The sequence below is a fragment of the Branchiostoma belcheri genome, unplaced genomic scaffold (genome assembly GCF_001625305.1).
Source record: "Branchiostoma belcheri isolate BF01 breed outbred unplaced genomic scaffold, Haploidv18h27 scaffold484, whole genome shotgun sequence".
In the NCBI taxonomy this organism is placed as follows: domain Eukaryota; kingdom Metazoa; phylum Chordata; class Leptocardii; order Amphioxiformes; family Branchiostomatidae; genus Branchiostoma; species Branchiostoma belcheri.
In genome coordinates, this window is record NW_017804114.1 from 26,066 (window position 1) to 42,431 (window position 16,366).

The 16,366-nt window shown below is 41.2% G+C and overlaps 1 protein-coding gene across 1 annotated transcript; it reads left to right on the forward strand.

The window, feature by feature from the left end:
- Positions 1-629: 629 nt before the first annotated feature.
- Positions 630-15,460, forward strand: LOC109479427 (the record flags this gene model as incomplete). The annotated part of the gene is made up of 16 exons (XM_019781393.1): positions 630-749; positions 2,204-2,270; positions 2,869-3,780; positions 4,130-4,245; positions 4,451-4,600; positions 4,825-5,010; positions 5,159-5,432; positions 5,690-5,863; positions 6,222-6,481; positions 6,802-6,875; positions 7,220-7,458; positions 8,076-8,326; positions 13,315-13,452; positions 13,642-13,831; positions 14,216-14,251; positions 14,591-15,460. Coding segments are annotated over 16 exons (3,447 nt in total), but the record flags the coding sequence as incomplete, so codon positions are not given.
- Between the last annotated feature and the right edge of the window lie 906 nt (positions 15,461-16,366).

The following is a 16,366-nucleotide window of genomic DNA, read 5'->3' on the forward strand; positions in this document are numbered from 1 at the left end:
TTACCTATTTGTGCTAGTAATATATAATAAAGTACAAGCACACCTTAAGTTTTTATTTAACATATTAAACTTCTTCATGTTATCCATGTACTTACACTATACGGGAAGTTCCTGGAAGGCTGCAGAAGTCATTGTTGGTACAAGTACATGTCTGAACCCTAATCTTACATGAAGCTCCTCTACTCTTGTCTCTGTACAGAGATGGACAGCTCTCCACCATGCATCCGTGAACGGCCACACAGGAACTGTACAGGCTTTACTCACAGCTGGAGCAACAATCGACGCACGAAGCGACTGGGTAACTTTGCTGCAGTGTCTGTCTAACTGTCCCTGTCCTCAGTTTCTATAATGGACCCACAAGATATAGTCCTGTCTTTCCGGTGTCCTGACTATCAGATACTGTGCTATAGTCATGGGAACTGTCAGGCTTCACTTACAGCTGAAGATTACATAATTTGGTACATGTAACATGTCTGTATCAGTTGGAGCCTTACTTGTGTTGTCCCAACTTTAGGGCTAAACATTTGTTTTGAGTCATGTCAGGACTTGTGTGTGGGACTAAAGGGGCTGGTGTAGTCATTTGGTTACATGGTGAGACTGTTACATGTATGTGTAGTACCTTTTGACCATCTCACACTTTGCTGTACCTACAGAATGAGACTCCCCTTCATGCAGCAGCAAAGAAAGGACACCCTGAGTGTGTCAGAGTACTGCTGAGGGCTGGAGCCAACACTGTTAATAGGAACAGTGTAAGTATGCTTTTTACCTCCATGAAAAATGGAGGTACAAATGTATTGTTTTTGGCATGTCTGTCTGTGTGTGTGTGTGTTTGTGTTTCCGCACATTTGTAGTCAGCATAACTTCATAACGCCTTTATGAATTATGATGACATTTGGTAAGTTTGTAAGTCTTAGGAAGACAAAGGTCAAGGTCAAATATGGGCCTCCTAGTGGATGACCTTGGTACTGCACACACACACAGACACACAGACAGACAGACGCACAGACAGGCCAAAAACAATACCTCCATTTTTCATGGAAGTAACAAGAGCTTGATGATCTCATACCTTCGTCATGTATTAGTTTGGGTAATCAGAACAGGGCTCGAAATTAACATTGTCCCAGTGTCAAATGACACTAAATTTTCAGCTTGGGACAATTCAAATTATGTTTCGGGACAATTTCAGGGCAATTGGAAAATTCTCAGACCGTCCACGTCATTTAGGAACGTGATCCATCCATCCTGCTGCAGACTGCTGGCAGCCTATAAATATATAATACTCTGACAAACATTTAAATTTGACCAATCAGGGATTCCAAATATCAGGGACGGTGCCATGCCCATGATATTATCATGTATTTCCCTACATATACTAATAAAGTGGACTTCAAGTTGTACAAATTCAGTTGTTGTTTTCTTATTGTTGTCACAAACTTATTTCCTGAAAAGCAGGCTGGGACAGTCCATCTTCAGTTCGGGACAATTGAAATCTATGTTTGGGACAATTCTGGGACAATAGTAAAAGTTAATTTCGAGGCCTGCAGAATTGTGCTGCTGTAAATAGTTTGACTTTTTGTTTTGCATGTGAGTGGCACCATACAGTTTGAGCATCTGGTCACCTGAACTACAGGGGCTAGAATAGTGGTGTCAACAAAATTAAATCTTCATGCCTGGCGCCATCTAACCTTACTGGAATACCCAAATTCAAACTTAACCTTCTTTTTCCACACTACAAACTACCTACAAAAAACTGTAAAAAACATCCACAACATCAAAAGTTATCCAGTCTAGACACATTCCGTCATAAAAATGACCACAGAAGCTCCAAAAAAGAACCCCATTTCACTAAAAACCACACCAGATACTTACTATCCAAACATCTATGTCCCAATCAAAAATCAAGACCATAGTATGGCCACAGCATGAGATATCAAACCCATGTACCCCTGCAGTACCTTACAAAACCGCTAGAGTACCCAAAATTGACCTTGGTCTTCCTTTTCCCAAGCTCATAAATTCCTACCTACCAAGTATTATAAACTTAAGATACATGCACTACACCACAAGTTATACCTTAAATATCATCATCTTATTACAAACCCCTTTTTTGTGCAACTAAAGCATAGAAAAGACAAGCATCAATATGTTATGATGATGTTTAGTGTTGTTAATGACTTCATGGATGTGTTTACTTTACACACAGGATAATAAGACAGCAGAAGAGCTTGCAGTACAAGAGGATGTGCAGCAGGTGCTCCAGTTGTTTAAAGTAAGCCCAAAATACATCCATTACTGGTAGTAAAACATGTGGCTTCCACCTGTTGTATTCAACCTGCACCTGTTGCATTCGACAATTATCATGTCAAAAACTTCTAATACTAATTTGCCTAAAGCATCACTTGTAAAATCCTAACTGTTGAAATCCTGTTGTTTCCTGCAGGGTAAGACATCAGGGCAGATGAGGCATCTCAACAGCGCTGTCTGGTGATGTATTTTTCCATTGCAAACTGATGGTTTCTGATAGAGGAGTACAGTTATCCTGTTCTGTGTAAATGTCATGATGATGTCATAATCATTTAACATTTTCTCTCTTTTTTTCTCTCTCTCTCTTGTTTTAAGTTTCTTGCTGTATCACAAGTATATTGCTTTTTATTCCTTAATAATCAAGGTAGGATCATGAATACATTTTGAAATTATTCTCTATTCTATCTCTGTTCTTTATCTATATTCTAGTGAAGTTGTATTATATAATAATATTATATATATCATGTATTAGCTTTAATATCAATAGTGTGGTTAGAAATCCTTTCTGCATCCACTAAAACCTGTAATGCTTACTTCAAAACAATCTCTTTTCTACTTTTTTAGCTCTCCAACCTAAAGTGGTTGATGGCTTGCTCACTATCGACCTTAGTGCCAAAGGACTGACCTCTGTGCCAGCCGAGGTGTTTGACAACAGAGACGTCGAATGTCTTGACCTGTCTAACAACAGGCTGAAGAGCATACCTGAGGAAATAGGGCAACTACAGAAGCTTCAGAGGCTTGAACTTTACAGCAACCTGCTGACACAACTTCCCCAGGCAATCACCACTCTACATAACCTACAGGTCATTCTCTTATCACACAACAAGTTGGAGACATTGCCTGATGGATTCTCCAGGTTAGAACAACTTCATGGTCTCAACATCCAGAATAATATATTCAAAAAGATACCAGAGGAAGTCTGTTCACTTCTTCAACTTGGCTACTTGGGCCTGGGAGGCAACCCCCTCAAGTGCCTCCCTGACAAGATATCTCAGCTCACAGGACTGACGAGGCTTGATATCATGGATTGTCAGTTTGATGAGTTCCCCAGACAGGTGCTGCAGCTGAAGGGTCTAAAGGAGCTATACATGGGGAAGTGGGCTGGGGAGGGCAAACCTTCACTTGTACCTGAAGACATTGGCAGACTGAAGAACCTTGAAAATTTACACATGGAGAATAGTGACTTAGAGTCATTACCGGAAGGTGTTAGGGAACTGGTGCAGCTGAAGTACTTAAACATCTCTGACAACAGATTCACATCAGTTCCTGAACAAATCATGAACCTACCCAACATTACAGAGCTCTTGTTGTCAAATAACAGGATTTCCCGCCTTCCCCTGAAACTGGGCCATATGACCCAAATTGTGAGATTGGAGATTGTAAGAAATCCCCTGACATATCCCCCTCCTGATGTCTGTGAGAAAGGCACAGCCGCCATCATGGACTTCCTCAGAAGAAAGCTGGGGGAAAAGGAAGGTATGGATGAGAAAAGCAATTTTAAAAATATAAATGATGATGATGTTTTCACTTTTGAATGTCTGATTTTTCACTTTTGAATGTCTCAGAGCTATTGTTTTGACCAAAAAGATGAATGATCAAATCTAATGTGAAATGAAAAATGATTTATTTTCATGCACTAAGTTGTTTATGACCATTTTTAGGACATATGTCAGTAAGCTTTTGAATACATCCAGTAAATTACAGAAAGGTTTTGCATGTTATTGATTGTTCTGCACCTTCTGATTTGCTCTGGTTAATAGAAACAAACCTGAAATCTAAACAGTCGCAGTTAATCCAAACAATGTCAGTTTTTAATTTCTTCCAGGAAGAGAATTTGGAAAACTATTCTTCTGTTTCTCACAAAACGTGACACAAAGAGTTGAGGTGGAGGCTCTGGCCACAGTAGCTGGACTTACAGCAAGTGAAAGAACCAGTATCCTGGTGAGAAAAATCAAATATTATATGTGGTTAGAGAAGTTCAAATGATTGATATCCAAGAAATACATGTGTGTGTTAGATTTACAGCTGTATTGTTGGATCATTTAGTTTGATTGGTTGATTGATTGATTGATTGATTGATTTCTACTACATGTAATATATTAAAGGTAACGAACATTGCATATATAAGTGGATGTTCTGCCTCTAGGGTAAAGACAAGACAAATCCGAGTTACCAGGCCAATAATGTGCTGTTGAAGTGGATGGAGAAAGACCATGAAGCGTCCATGGACAAGCTTCAGCAGGAGCTGAGTGACATCGGCATGGGCCAACTGGCACAGGAGGCAGGTCGGATCAAGGTATTTGGTCACACTGAATGTACAATCATGTCCCATGATACTGTGTGAGCATTAATAGTGTTCCTGAGTTGGCACAGAGGGATGCATCTTAGTTGTCTTTGGTGATACAAATGTACATGTACCATGATTCTGTGTTAACTGTTTGAAGTAAGATCAGAGGGTCTTGCCTTATTTGTGAGTGGAAAAGACTGCCTTCCAACCTATGCCAAACCTCTATATTCCAGGTAGAGCGACTCAAGCGGCCGGCAGATACATCAGGCGGGCCACCAGCCAAGCGCCCGGCAGCCGGAGGGTCTTCTGGTGAGGGGCTTCAGGAGGAGCAGCAGACCAAGGAGAAGATCAGACAGGCAGAACAGAAACTTGTACAGATGCAGCGTCACAGTGAGACACAGGAGGCCATGTCAACCCCGGTTGGTCAAGTTGGGTTTCCATGTATGGTGTGATAGTAAAGAATGTGTTTCAGGAATACACGGAATACCTGAGCTCATATTTACCTCCCACAACATAGCAGTAATATTTGTACATGTGGATTTTTAAGCTGTAACAATATTTTTTCAGCAACAGACCAAGGAGAAGATCAGACAGGCAGAACAGAAACTTGTACAGATGCAGCATCACAGTGAGACACAGGAGGCCATGGTCCACAGTCTCCGTGCAGAGGTAACCAGGCTTAGGGACAAGGAGGAGCAGGCACAGAAGGTCCTGCTGGACCACAAGCTGGAAATACAACAACTACAGGAAGCTAATGTTGCCATGGCAACAAGAGTAGACGACCTTCTACAAGACAATGAGAAACTCAGAAGTCAGGTTGTGCTTCTTGGAGGCGAACATGGTACAGCTTTCATTGAGTTTCTTGAAATCCATTCATTCTTGATTATAAGATATTTTGTTGATGTGTTGATACAACCTGGTACAAGCCCAAGTACACTTACTGTTTGTAGCTGTGTTGTTGGTATTTATGACTTGCATGATGTAAGGGTTTACACTCAAGATGCATGCAAGTTGTTTTGATCAAAGTCTATGGGACAAATGTTTTCAACTTCTCCGTAATGTAGTACTGACTTGTTAGTCTTCTAACTCTGTCCACAGCTGATGAACAGACAACGCAGGTGTTGGAACAGACCATCCTGATGTTCACAGAAAACTTCCTGGAGAAGTACAGGCAGAGCAAACCGAGTCTTGAAGGTGGGGAAGAGGCAGAACAGCAGAAATCCAGGCAGAGCAAACCACCCCTGAAGGAGAGCGAGCTGGCTACTGCAGCAGGCAAGTGTGTTCTCATAGCTGCCAGGAGAATGACACATTTTTGGGAAGGGTTTAGTAATTGATATTAAATAATTGGGCCTACTTTTGGGCCTCGACAGCCCCTAATTCTTGAGTTATTCAATAGTAAATATAACTTTTATTATCCCGGGGTTGTCGATTTATCTCTTCCTCGGTCAATCTCGTGGGGTTTGGCCTTCCACATTCACTTTTTTTGTTTGTTTTCAGTTTGTAACGTTTCAATGAGGTAGAAAAATGTGCCATCTCAAAACAATCTTGTTCAGTCTAAAGCAGGGACAATTGTTAAATCATAGGTTGAATTACTTTTGGGCTTCAGTCCTGAATCCTGTTTCTTTTCCAGAAAGCCATCTGCTGACGAAGCTGAGCTGCAGACTGGGTTCAGACTGGCGGCGGCTGGGAGCTGGCCTGGGGATCCCACAGCCGCGACTGGACAGCATACAGGCACAGTACAACAGCGCCATCCAGCGGGCCTGCAGGGTACTGCAGGTCTGGATGTGGGGAGGGCGCCACGGACTGCCTCACGACCTCAAGCAGCTGGAGACTGTCTTAAAGGACATGGACAGGCCTGATCTCTTAGATATTGTGAAGACTGCCTTCAAGGTAAATATGGATCTTAGAACATTTGTTCAGGGCTGATCTCTTAGACATTGTGAAGACTGCCTTCAAGGTGAGTTAGGTTAAGGTCGTAGAATAAAAGGGCAGGGCTGATCTTAGACATTGTGAAGACTGCCTTCAAGGTAAATATGGATCTTAGAACATTTGTTCAGGGCTTTTCTCTTAGACATTGTGAAGACTGCCTTCAAGGTGAGTTAGGTTAAGGATATATCAGAAGACACTAAGATCTATGTGATGCACAATGTCTATGAAAATGTCCTAATTTCAAAACACAGTTCATTAATCCCAGTCTTTGTTGCCACCAGGACTACATAGAGGAGATGCCGGAAGTGGAGGTTGAACCTGATGCTTCTGTAGATGAGCAGGGAGTCACAACATGGTGAGGCTGGTTCTTTTCCTTTTCTCATCATGTAAGAAGTTTGATGCTTTAGTTATCATCAAATTCTGGCAAAAGTGGAAAATGTTCAGGATCTTCAAGGAGCGTCAACTGCATTCAGAATTTGTTTGTGTTGCAGATAGTCACCCTGGCAACCTTTATTTCTTTGTTATTTTTAGAAATGTAGAAAATTACATTGTAACTAGCATAGGGTAATTGTAGTGCAGCACTCACTAACATGAAAGGAGCTGACTACTGGTACATGTGTAGAAGGATTCTGTGGGCATGTCTGTGTTTTAACTTGGTTGTATCAATGACTTACTCTGTTGGTTGTTATATTATCTTAGGTCTGTACAACTGCCCGGCCGGGGGAAGTTCCTGTGCAAACACACCGACCTGGGGGTCGTTACCCCCTGCCCCGTCCAGCTGACCTACAGGACAGTGAACCCGTCTGAACACTGGCCAGAGAGCGAGGACTGGGAGCTGATTGGTCCACTCTTCCACATCCAGTGTAACCATGGTGACGATGTACCTGTGGAGCTCCTCCTGCCGCACATCCTGGACCTGTCACAGGAGGACGGCAGTGGTGAGGACAAATCATATCCAGAAATTTTCCTGTCTACATGTACAAAATGTAGTCCTACTCCAGAATGGGATAGGACCAGGCACTGTTCTGGATAGTCTCTATTGTTTCCAGAACCGTGCCTATCTAGTTCTGTACCTGGATGGGTTAGGGTTGGGATGGCACTGTTGTGGATAGTCTCCAGGTATCCAAGAACACAGATTTGCCGCAGGCATGGTTCAGGATACAGGGTGGACTATCTAGAACTGTGCCTTAGTATGGTTCTGGATAAAGCACAGTTCTGGATATAACAGAACCTGGTTCTTTTTTGCCCAAGATGACTTCTGAGAGTTACCATTGAAGGCTGCGCTAGTACTGGTCAATCCCCAACAAAATGAATGATGAACCAGTTGTTGTAGCATGAGTCGCACCTGTTGTATCCAGAGCCATGCCTATCTTAAGTTCTACTCCTGAATCGGTTAGGGTTGGGACAAGGCAGAGTTCCGGACAGTCTCTCTGCATCTCGCAAGATGTTTGTATTTGGAGTGTCTCAGGTTTTCTTCTTCCACGCATAAGTTAATGAGACTTATTTGACATTCGTTCTGATGAGATCATGTCCATCACTGCACTTGTCCCCACAGCTCTATCCCCGGATGACGTCAGAGCTGCGCATGTTGTGGCAGGAAACACGACACTTCATCCTGCAGACGTCACCCCCACTCACTTCCTCACCAGGCATCAGAACGGGAGTCTTTGGGCTTCTATGCTGCAGAAACTCCAAGCCTTGACCATGAACAGGAGGGGCCTGTTCACTCTCTTCAAAACGTCTCAGACCCCCCATGGTGTGGATGTAAAGGCTCACATTGTGTCTAACACCAAGGGGATGGTAGAGGTAAGTCAGATTCAGTGTACTCGTAGCTACAGCATGCAGGTGCTCTTGTCTTACCATATCTACCCCATTCTCATACTAACCTCATCAAAAAGCTACTGGCATTGGAACCTGGCATCAGACTGCTCATGTTAGCTGTTACAATGGATAAATCATGTCCTATTTCAGATAGGTATAATGTTAGTAAGATTACTCTAAGTACAGCCCTCAGGAAGACTAGTTACAATGGATAAATCATGTCCTATTTCAGATAGGTACAATGTTAGTAAGATTACTCTAAGTACAGCCCTCAGGAAGACTAGGCTGACTGACTGCAAAAGCATTGTCAGATAAAAGATTGATTTGATTTGATTTGATTTATTAGGATTGTAAACAAATACAATACTCGTGGGCCACAGGCAGCGGGGGCTGGTGTTGTGGCCCACGCACAAAACAATCACAAGCATACTAACAAGACACACATTTGAACCTAGTATAAAGATAAAAGATATCATTCATCAGACATGATAGAAAACTAAGAAAGTCTAGGTTCAAGATTCAAGATGTCTTTATTAACACTGGTCGCATCAATTTTGGAAAGTCACAAGGCATTTGGAAACTCAAGTAAAAATTGATTTTCAACATTCAAGTTTCACATCAGTGTGTAGCTCTTGGTGTAATGAGCACAGTGATATGAAAATTATTGTTCTGCAGTGTTCATAACTTAAGATATCATTAATAATAAATACAAGCAGACCGGTGGTCTTTCCTAACAGCCCGTCAGGCCTAACAACTAGCCCGCAAGTTTTAATTACAGGACCTTCGGTCTAAAGGCACTAGACTACAGGTGTAGAATCCCAGCCCGCGGGCTGATTTGCTCAAAAACCATTCAGACCGTCAGCCTAACTTCAGCCCGCGGTCTGGAATTTCTGGTCAAAGAGGTGCAAAAAGCCCAAAACAATGGCATGGAAGGCGTGAATTGATTGATGTTTGCAGACTGTCTGTGCCAATTTCAGCCTGGTGGGGTAAGGATTCAGACCTCACGGACTACATCTCAGCCCGCGGTCTGATCCAAGTGATGTGTAAAACTTCATTCTCAGAGCAGAAAATAATCCACACCCATCTGTTAACAGTGTTGTACATTTTTGCCGCTTTCAACCTCATTCACTCACTCAATCACTCAGCTTCACATGCTCTTTCCACTACATGTAGACCACAAAAAAGAAAGAATAGCTTACAAACACGTTCTGTACCAGCTAGGGGTAGAAAATGAAACAATTTTTTCTCATGAGCATCCTGAATGTCATTGAAGTTCAGTTCAGTTCAGTTGAAACATTGGGAAAATTATGTTACAGACAGTTTTGCCAGACAAAATTCTAGTACTATATAATATGAGCAAGAAGCCTAATACATGCATTGCAACTTAAACCTGCTGTCAAGCAATGGAGTTATAAAATCCTCAGTCCATTTCTGTTCAACCATGGTTCAACAGTTCTCAGGTAATTATTCTGATCAAGGAACAATTGTTATGCGGGATGAAACTAAGTTTAGCTATTGTTCTTGACATGCAAATGCCACTGTCCAATTATCAAGTTGGACTATTGTTGAGTTACACGTCGAATTACAGTACCCCTATCTGGGCAGCTTGACTACTGGGTCACCCAGTAGGAGCCTGAAAAGATGACCGACTATCTTAAAAAATAAAACTAGGATTCTCATCATTAATTTCTTGTTCATAATCTAAATCTAATCTAATCATAATACTACAAACTAGTTGAGGGATAGAAAGATTTGGCCAAGACATGGTTCTCAACGTGTGAACCCAGGCCATCTGACACAGTGTCATTATATACAATGTCATAAGGTTTTCTGATTGGATATTTTTTCGGGCTATTGAGCTACCCAGTGCAAGCTGCAAAGACCATGTCACCCATGTCTGGGTACTAGTAGCCCGACCAGACTCTCTAATTTGATAATTGGACAGGTATGAATGATAACATGCATGGAAATTAATTTTGAAAATTTTCTTCCTGCAGGAAATTTCTGCAGGAAAAACCTACTAAGACATTGTAGATTCCTGCAGATAGAATCCTTCCTAGAAATTTCGGCAGGAATGACTGTATAATAAATATATACAACTGTTAGGCCACACCAATACACATGTAATGTAGTCTCCACCAGACTCCTTTGCAGGCTAAATAAATAGTAGCAATCGGCTAAGGCATGGAGGTAGCTCCATGGCTAAGGGGAACATCATTGGCCAGAGGAGTTGGCCGGCCATAGAGACTAAATATAATGCCATTACTTGTTTCTCAGACTCATTCACTTGAAGAAGAATCCTGTTCTATAAAATTACAACATTACATCAATATTCTCTCAAGGTCACCTTAGTAATTGATCAATGATCATCTGATTTTTTGTATGTTATGACAATTCATGCAGTCTGATAACTCAATGAATGCTTTTGCTTCGGAAGCAAAAGCATCCCCTTTCTCAAGTTGTAAACACGTCTAACATTGATCAGCTTCTGACTGGAGACTAACTTCAAGTTGTTGCTTGGAAGTTAGAACTTGTTAATTTTATCATAATCACCTCCCCTCCCCTTTTGTCACCCATTTTTAAAGAAACTGTTCTTTGTGTCTAGGGCATAACAAGCCTTTACAATATAATTCATAGGCTTATTGAGGGATGTCTATTATCACTCTATGGTGACATTTCCTTGGGCAAATGTTGGCCCTCCAGGAGCCAAGGAGCTAGCCTTGCAGCAGTCTGGTACCCATGTAACAGTGGGGGGGTTATACTATAGGCGCTACAGCTCGCCCCTGTTTCTTACACCCAGGCTACCTGGTCTGCTATCATACATGTACATCCTGCGCTGTACAAGCATTTTACGTTCTGTTCCTAAATTTTTGGGAAATATCCAAACTGAATGAACAGCTCTTTTCATTATATATATAACCTATTTGAGATGTTTCACAAATATTGTAACAATTAGAAAATTTTCTACTTTTTTTCAATCATACTTTGAAATTATCTAGAAACATTGTGTTTTTTTTCGAAATGGTTACAATTTGTAATGTGCAATATAGCAATATAGAATTGACTCTAGGCCTTGGGCAAGCACTTCCAATTAAATTGTAATTTAGACTTATTACAAATCCTGTAAAGATTCTCATCATTAATTTTTTGTTCATAATCTAAATCTAATCTAATCATGACACTACAAACTAGTTGTGGGATAGAAAGATTTGGCCAAGACATGGTTCTCAGCGTGTGAACCCAGGCCATCTGACACTGTCATTACAATGTCATGAGATTTTCTGATAGGATATTTTTTCGGGCTATTGAGCCAGTGCCAGTGCACCCATGTCAGGGTAGCCCGACCAGACTCTCTAATTTGATAATTGGACAGTGGTCATTTGCATGCCTGGAACAATAGGTGACCTGAGGTATGACCCGCATGACAAAGGTGCAGGAACAGAATAATTACAAAAGAAAATGTAACATGAATTTCCTAAAGCATTGTACAACTCCTTGCACTGAAAGCAAGTTCATGTTGCAAATTGAGGATCGATTCCTTGCTTTTTTATGTTTTCAGTGTACATCGGCTGAGGCTTATACATGGCAGGATTATGGCACTAAAACTCCAAATGTTTTCCTTTTGATTTAAATGTTTCCATGGAGTTATTGTTTATCTGTTAACCATGTCCATTCATCTTGTTTTGTTGTGACCTGTACTTAGCCAAGTCTTCATTCTTTAAAAAAAAAGATAAATTTCTACCCCCATGATGTTTCAAAGGGATTTGGCCAGGGGAGTTGCCCATCCATAGTAGGACAGATTGGACTATACCTGCCAAACAGAAACTGTAAGTGACCATGAAGTGTCCTCAAAAGTTGGCTTCCAACACCACAACCAATCAGGTCTAATATGAAGTGTTCTTGCTGAGACAAGGGTCTTTTATGATGCTATCTGATCTTTTTTAGTCATAACCGTTACACAAATGTTACACCCCGCCCAGGTATCAGCCCAGGTAGCACAGCAGCAGCAAAATCCACCTCCTCAAACATGTTCAAAAAGCTTTCTGCAGTCTTAATAGCAGAACAATTCTTCCCATGTACAGGAAAAATTCTTCCAGTAGAAATTTCTGAAGCTTTTGCAGAAAATGTTCAAAATGAATATTCATGAAAGTTATCATCATTCATACCTGTACATCATACTTGTCAATAATATGTAATCACTTATTGAAAATATTAGCTGAAAATGTGAAGGGTGTTTATTAATATTAAGTGATATGAAGTGTAAACCATCATCAATCTGGAAGCATCAATTTGGAAGCATATTTTTGTTTCCCACTTTCTGTTTGGTGTTTAAAGTCTGAAGGTCCTCTATCATAAGGCCTAATCATCAGCCCAGCCTGTCCACAGACCGACAGGCCTGTTCAGGCCCGCGGGCTAACCATTGAGCCCAGACCTCTCATGAATTTATCACAAACTTGTTAATTACACAGGTGTGAAAATGTGAATTCTCATTAATTCAGTGGTTTTCATGGGGTGTTCATGAGGCTAATTGGATGCGGTCTGGATGCGGGCTGGCTAACTCAGGCCGCGGGCTAAAGTTTAGGACTGCCAGGCTAAGCTGCTGGGCATGACGGTGTGTGTTCTAGACCGCCAGGCTTGCAATTTTTAAAGTCAAATATCTTGATAAATTTGTACATTCTGACCATAAAAAAAGCAACCTGGTACTGAAGATAGCATGATCTTTCCAATGGCATGCAAAAGTTCACTGTACATCCAGGAATAACAAAGTTGAAAATCAGGGGTTTCAACATAGGTGTCTCAAAATTCGGAAAGTGACATTCCAAAATTGAGGTGACCAGTGTTTATTGAACTTTCACAGTGGACAACTGAATTGCAGTCAATTTACAGTTGTCTAAGACAAGCTTACTCCCACTGATGGTATAGGGCACACTGGTAATGACTTGCTTCATCTTGATACTGATCTGTTGTTGCAGACCTTGCAGGAAGATTTGTCAAAGTTACACCCGAGGTTCTACCATTGGGACTCCCTCCCCTGCTCCTTCCGGCCTCACCGTATCTACTGTCTGCAGGCTTCTGTGGAGAATGGGACCTTAGCTCACGCTGAACCACAGGTGGGTGAATGTCTGGGGCTAGCAGTAACTGTGCAGAGTAGATGGACACCGGTAGTATTGGATAGGTATAAAAGTCAGAACTTCATGAACTGAACATTATTAAATTTACCGTAATTTCTAGCATAATGAAAAAAAACAGTGAGTTACAGAAGGCAACTGTTTGAGTTGTAATTCTTTCTACTATTGTAGCCCCCTGGAGGTTTAGAGTATGAAGACACCCTGGACTGTGACAGGATCTACCCGTCGTTCCACATGACTGTCCAGAGATCGAACCCTGGCACCGAACACCTGCAGCACCTTCAGCACCTGCAGATGACCCTGCAGCTGTATCCACAGGCTGAATCCAGCAACGTCATCTGCAGCTGTACAAGATACCTGGGTAAGCAGAGCATGTCGGCATGTCGTACTGCACCTGCGCGAAAACTGTATTTTGCATAGCACTTTGGCAGAACATAAGGTCATATTTGTGTATATAAGGTTAAATATATAAGTATATAAGGTTCCAAATGTTGTGTCGGAAAAGATATCCTGTGCAACAGGCAAAATTCTGCAGCAATGGTGACCAAACATCCAACAAAAAACGTGAAAAATCAGGGTTTTGTGCAGGCGGAGTACATCTTGTTGCCATGCTGGTAAGCCAAGCTTTCCAGACTTGATACAATCATTGCCTATGCAAGTGCAATTGAATTAGTACAATTGAAATGCTTTCCTAGACAAGTTTTGAGAGGAGTGACATGGTCATCAATGATTCTGTTTGTTTCAGATGATGGGGCAGCAATTGAGCAAAGAAGACCTGATGGTGAGTTGTTGTTTTTTTTCAATGGCATGCATAAGGATATTTCTAGATCTTCACCATTGGCTCCCAAATTCTCTGCAATTAACAATGAAAGATGCTGGCTGAAACAAGAATCGTCACAAGTGACCTGGAAAACTGGGCACTTTGTTTGTTCAGCATAGAATGGCAGATCTCATTTTCTTTTCTATATAATGTTGGTAAGTCATTACTTTGATGTTCTAGTATTATTCAGTGTGCAGTGAATTCCTTCTGACCAATACTTTGGCTGGTTCATCTGCCTCATCAGTTTGTACCCTACTTGATAATGCAACATCCTAAACAGCAGCATTTTATCACCACCAGATGTGAGCCAACACTTCTTCTTCATCAAAGAGAAGGTCAGCGTTCACTGGAGAGACCTGGCTCACTTCCTAGACTTTACTAGATCAGACATTGACACCATTCAGTACAAGCAAGCCAACCGTGATGCCAAGGACTGCTGCATGGACATGTTGGAGCAGTGGCGGACACGGAGAGGCAACGCCGCCACCTTACAGGTTCTTCTGCAGGCTCTGACTGAGGCAGGGCTACAGGACACTGTGGATCAGCTTAACAATATGTAGATAACGTTACATAATGTAACCTTCGGCCGGCTTTACATGTGCAGTAGAGGATTGGATCCGATCAGACGATTGGACACACCAGAAGCTAGATCTAAGGACTTATAGAAGCTAGTAACTAATTTTTACCAGATTGAAGACTAATAATTGGTGTAAAATGCCTTTCCAGGATTGATGTGTGCCCCTTATGCCTGAACAATGTATCATTGGTTCATATGTTTAATATGGAATATTATCTGTTCACATGCAATATTCATTTCTATTACAATGATATGCTCAGTAGTAATTGTTAAATACATCATACAGATGATGCTTGTCATGAAAAGTGTAAAATCAACTTCATCATTTATAAGTCCAGAGAAGTGACTTTATACCAAAGTGACCTTTGACAAACACAATATGATGTCTAAAAATTTATTCTATAGGGGCTACATGACAAAGGGTGAATGGTAATATCTGTGAAAACTGTGGCATCAGATTGTATATTACTAAGAAACAAGGTCAAAAATTTTAATCTACTGTAGCACCTGATGTAAATATTTTGTTGTAAGTGCAAGAATGAATTTTGATAACTGGAGTATTTTAATGAAGCATAATAACTGGAGTATTTTAATGTTACACCTTATCAATTTGAATACATTGTACATGAACTTTTGCTAATGTTACATATTTGTCAGTGTTGTCTTTTAGAAACCCTTCTTTACAAAAATGGGAAAAATGATGGGAAATATTTTTTGCCTGTTGATGAGAAAACAAGGCAATCAAAGATGGCAAACCTAGTGAAGTTTTTCGTCCACTGGAAAATCATTCAGTCTATTTGGTCATTAATTTCTACCATTTTTCTATCAGCGTATTAAAGGGGACCGGTAGAGGCTACTTCAAAGTACTGGTGTTCAGGAAATGCGTTGTGTAGTCAGTACAGAAGTTCACTTCAAGTATTGGAAAGCCCAAGGAGGCTTAAAGCTCGTAACTCTCCAAGCAGAGGTTGTGGGGGAATGATTGTTACCTTTATATATATATATATAGCTTGTTTTTTGGTTTTTTTTTTTTTTTTGTCGCTACCCCCACCAACGTTGGTGGCCAGCGACCTTCTCTGGCTAATGGATACTGCCTGGCCAATTTGATACCGTCTTTTTGCCACCGAAAAGGATCTGCTTGGAGATTAGCTTAAAGCTCCTTGGAAAGCTTCTTAGAATTTGCTCATAATCTGCAGTTTGAAAAGTGGTCGACAGGGGCGCAAATCAAGGTAACGTTACTAGTAGTGTACTACAACCATAATCCCCAAGCAGATCCTAGGGTGGCATAAGACAGTATTGGCCAGGCAGTATCCATTGGCCAGAAAGGGTCCAACACGCCACCCCAGGGATACTCTATGGTCGGGAAACTCCTCTGGCCAATTGTATCCCCTTTTTATGCTGATTTCTACGATTTATTCAGCCTGCAAAAGGAGTCTGGTGGAGACCACATTTCAGGCCACTTTTGTTACCATATTTCTGTCGCAATCACATTAACAGATCGA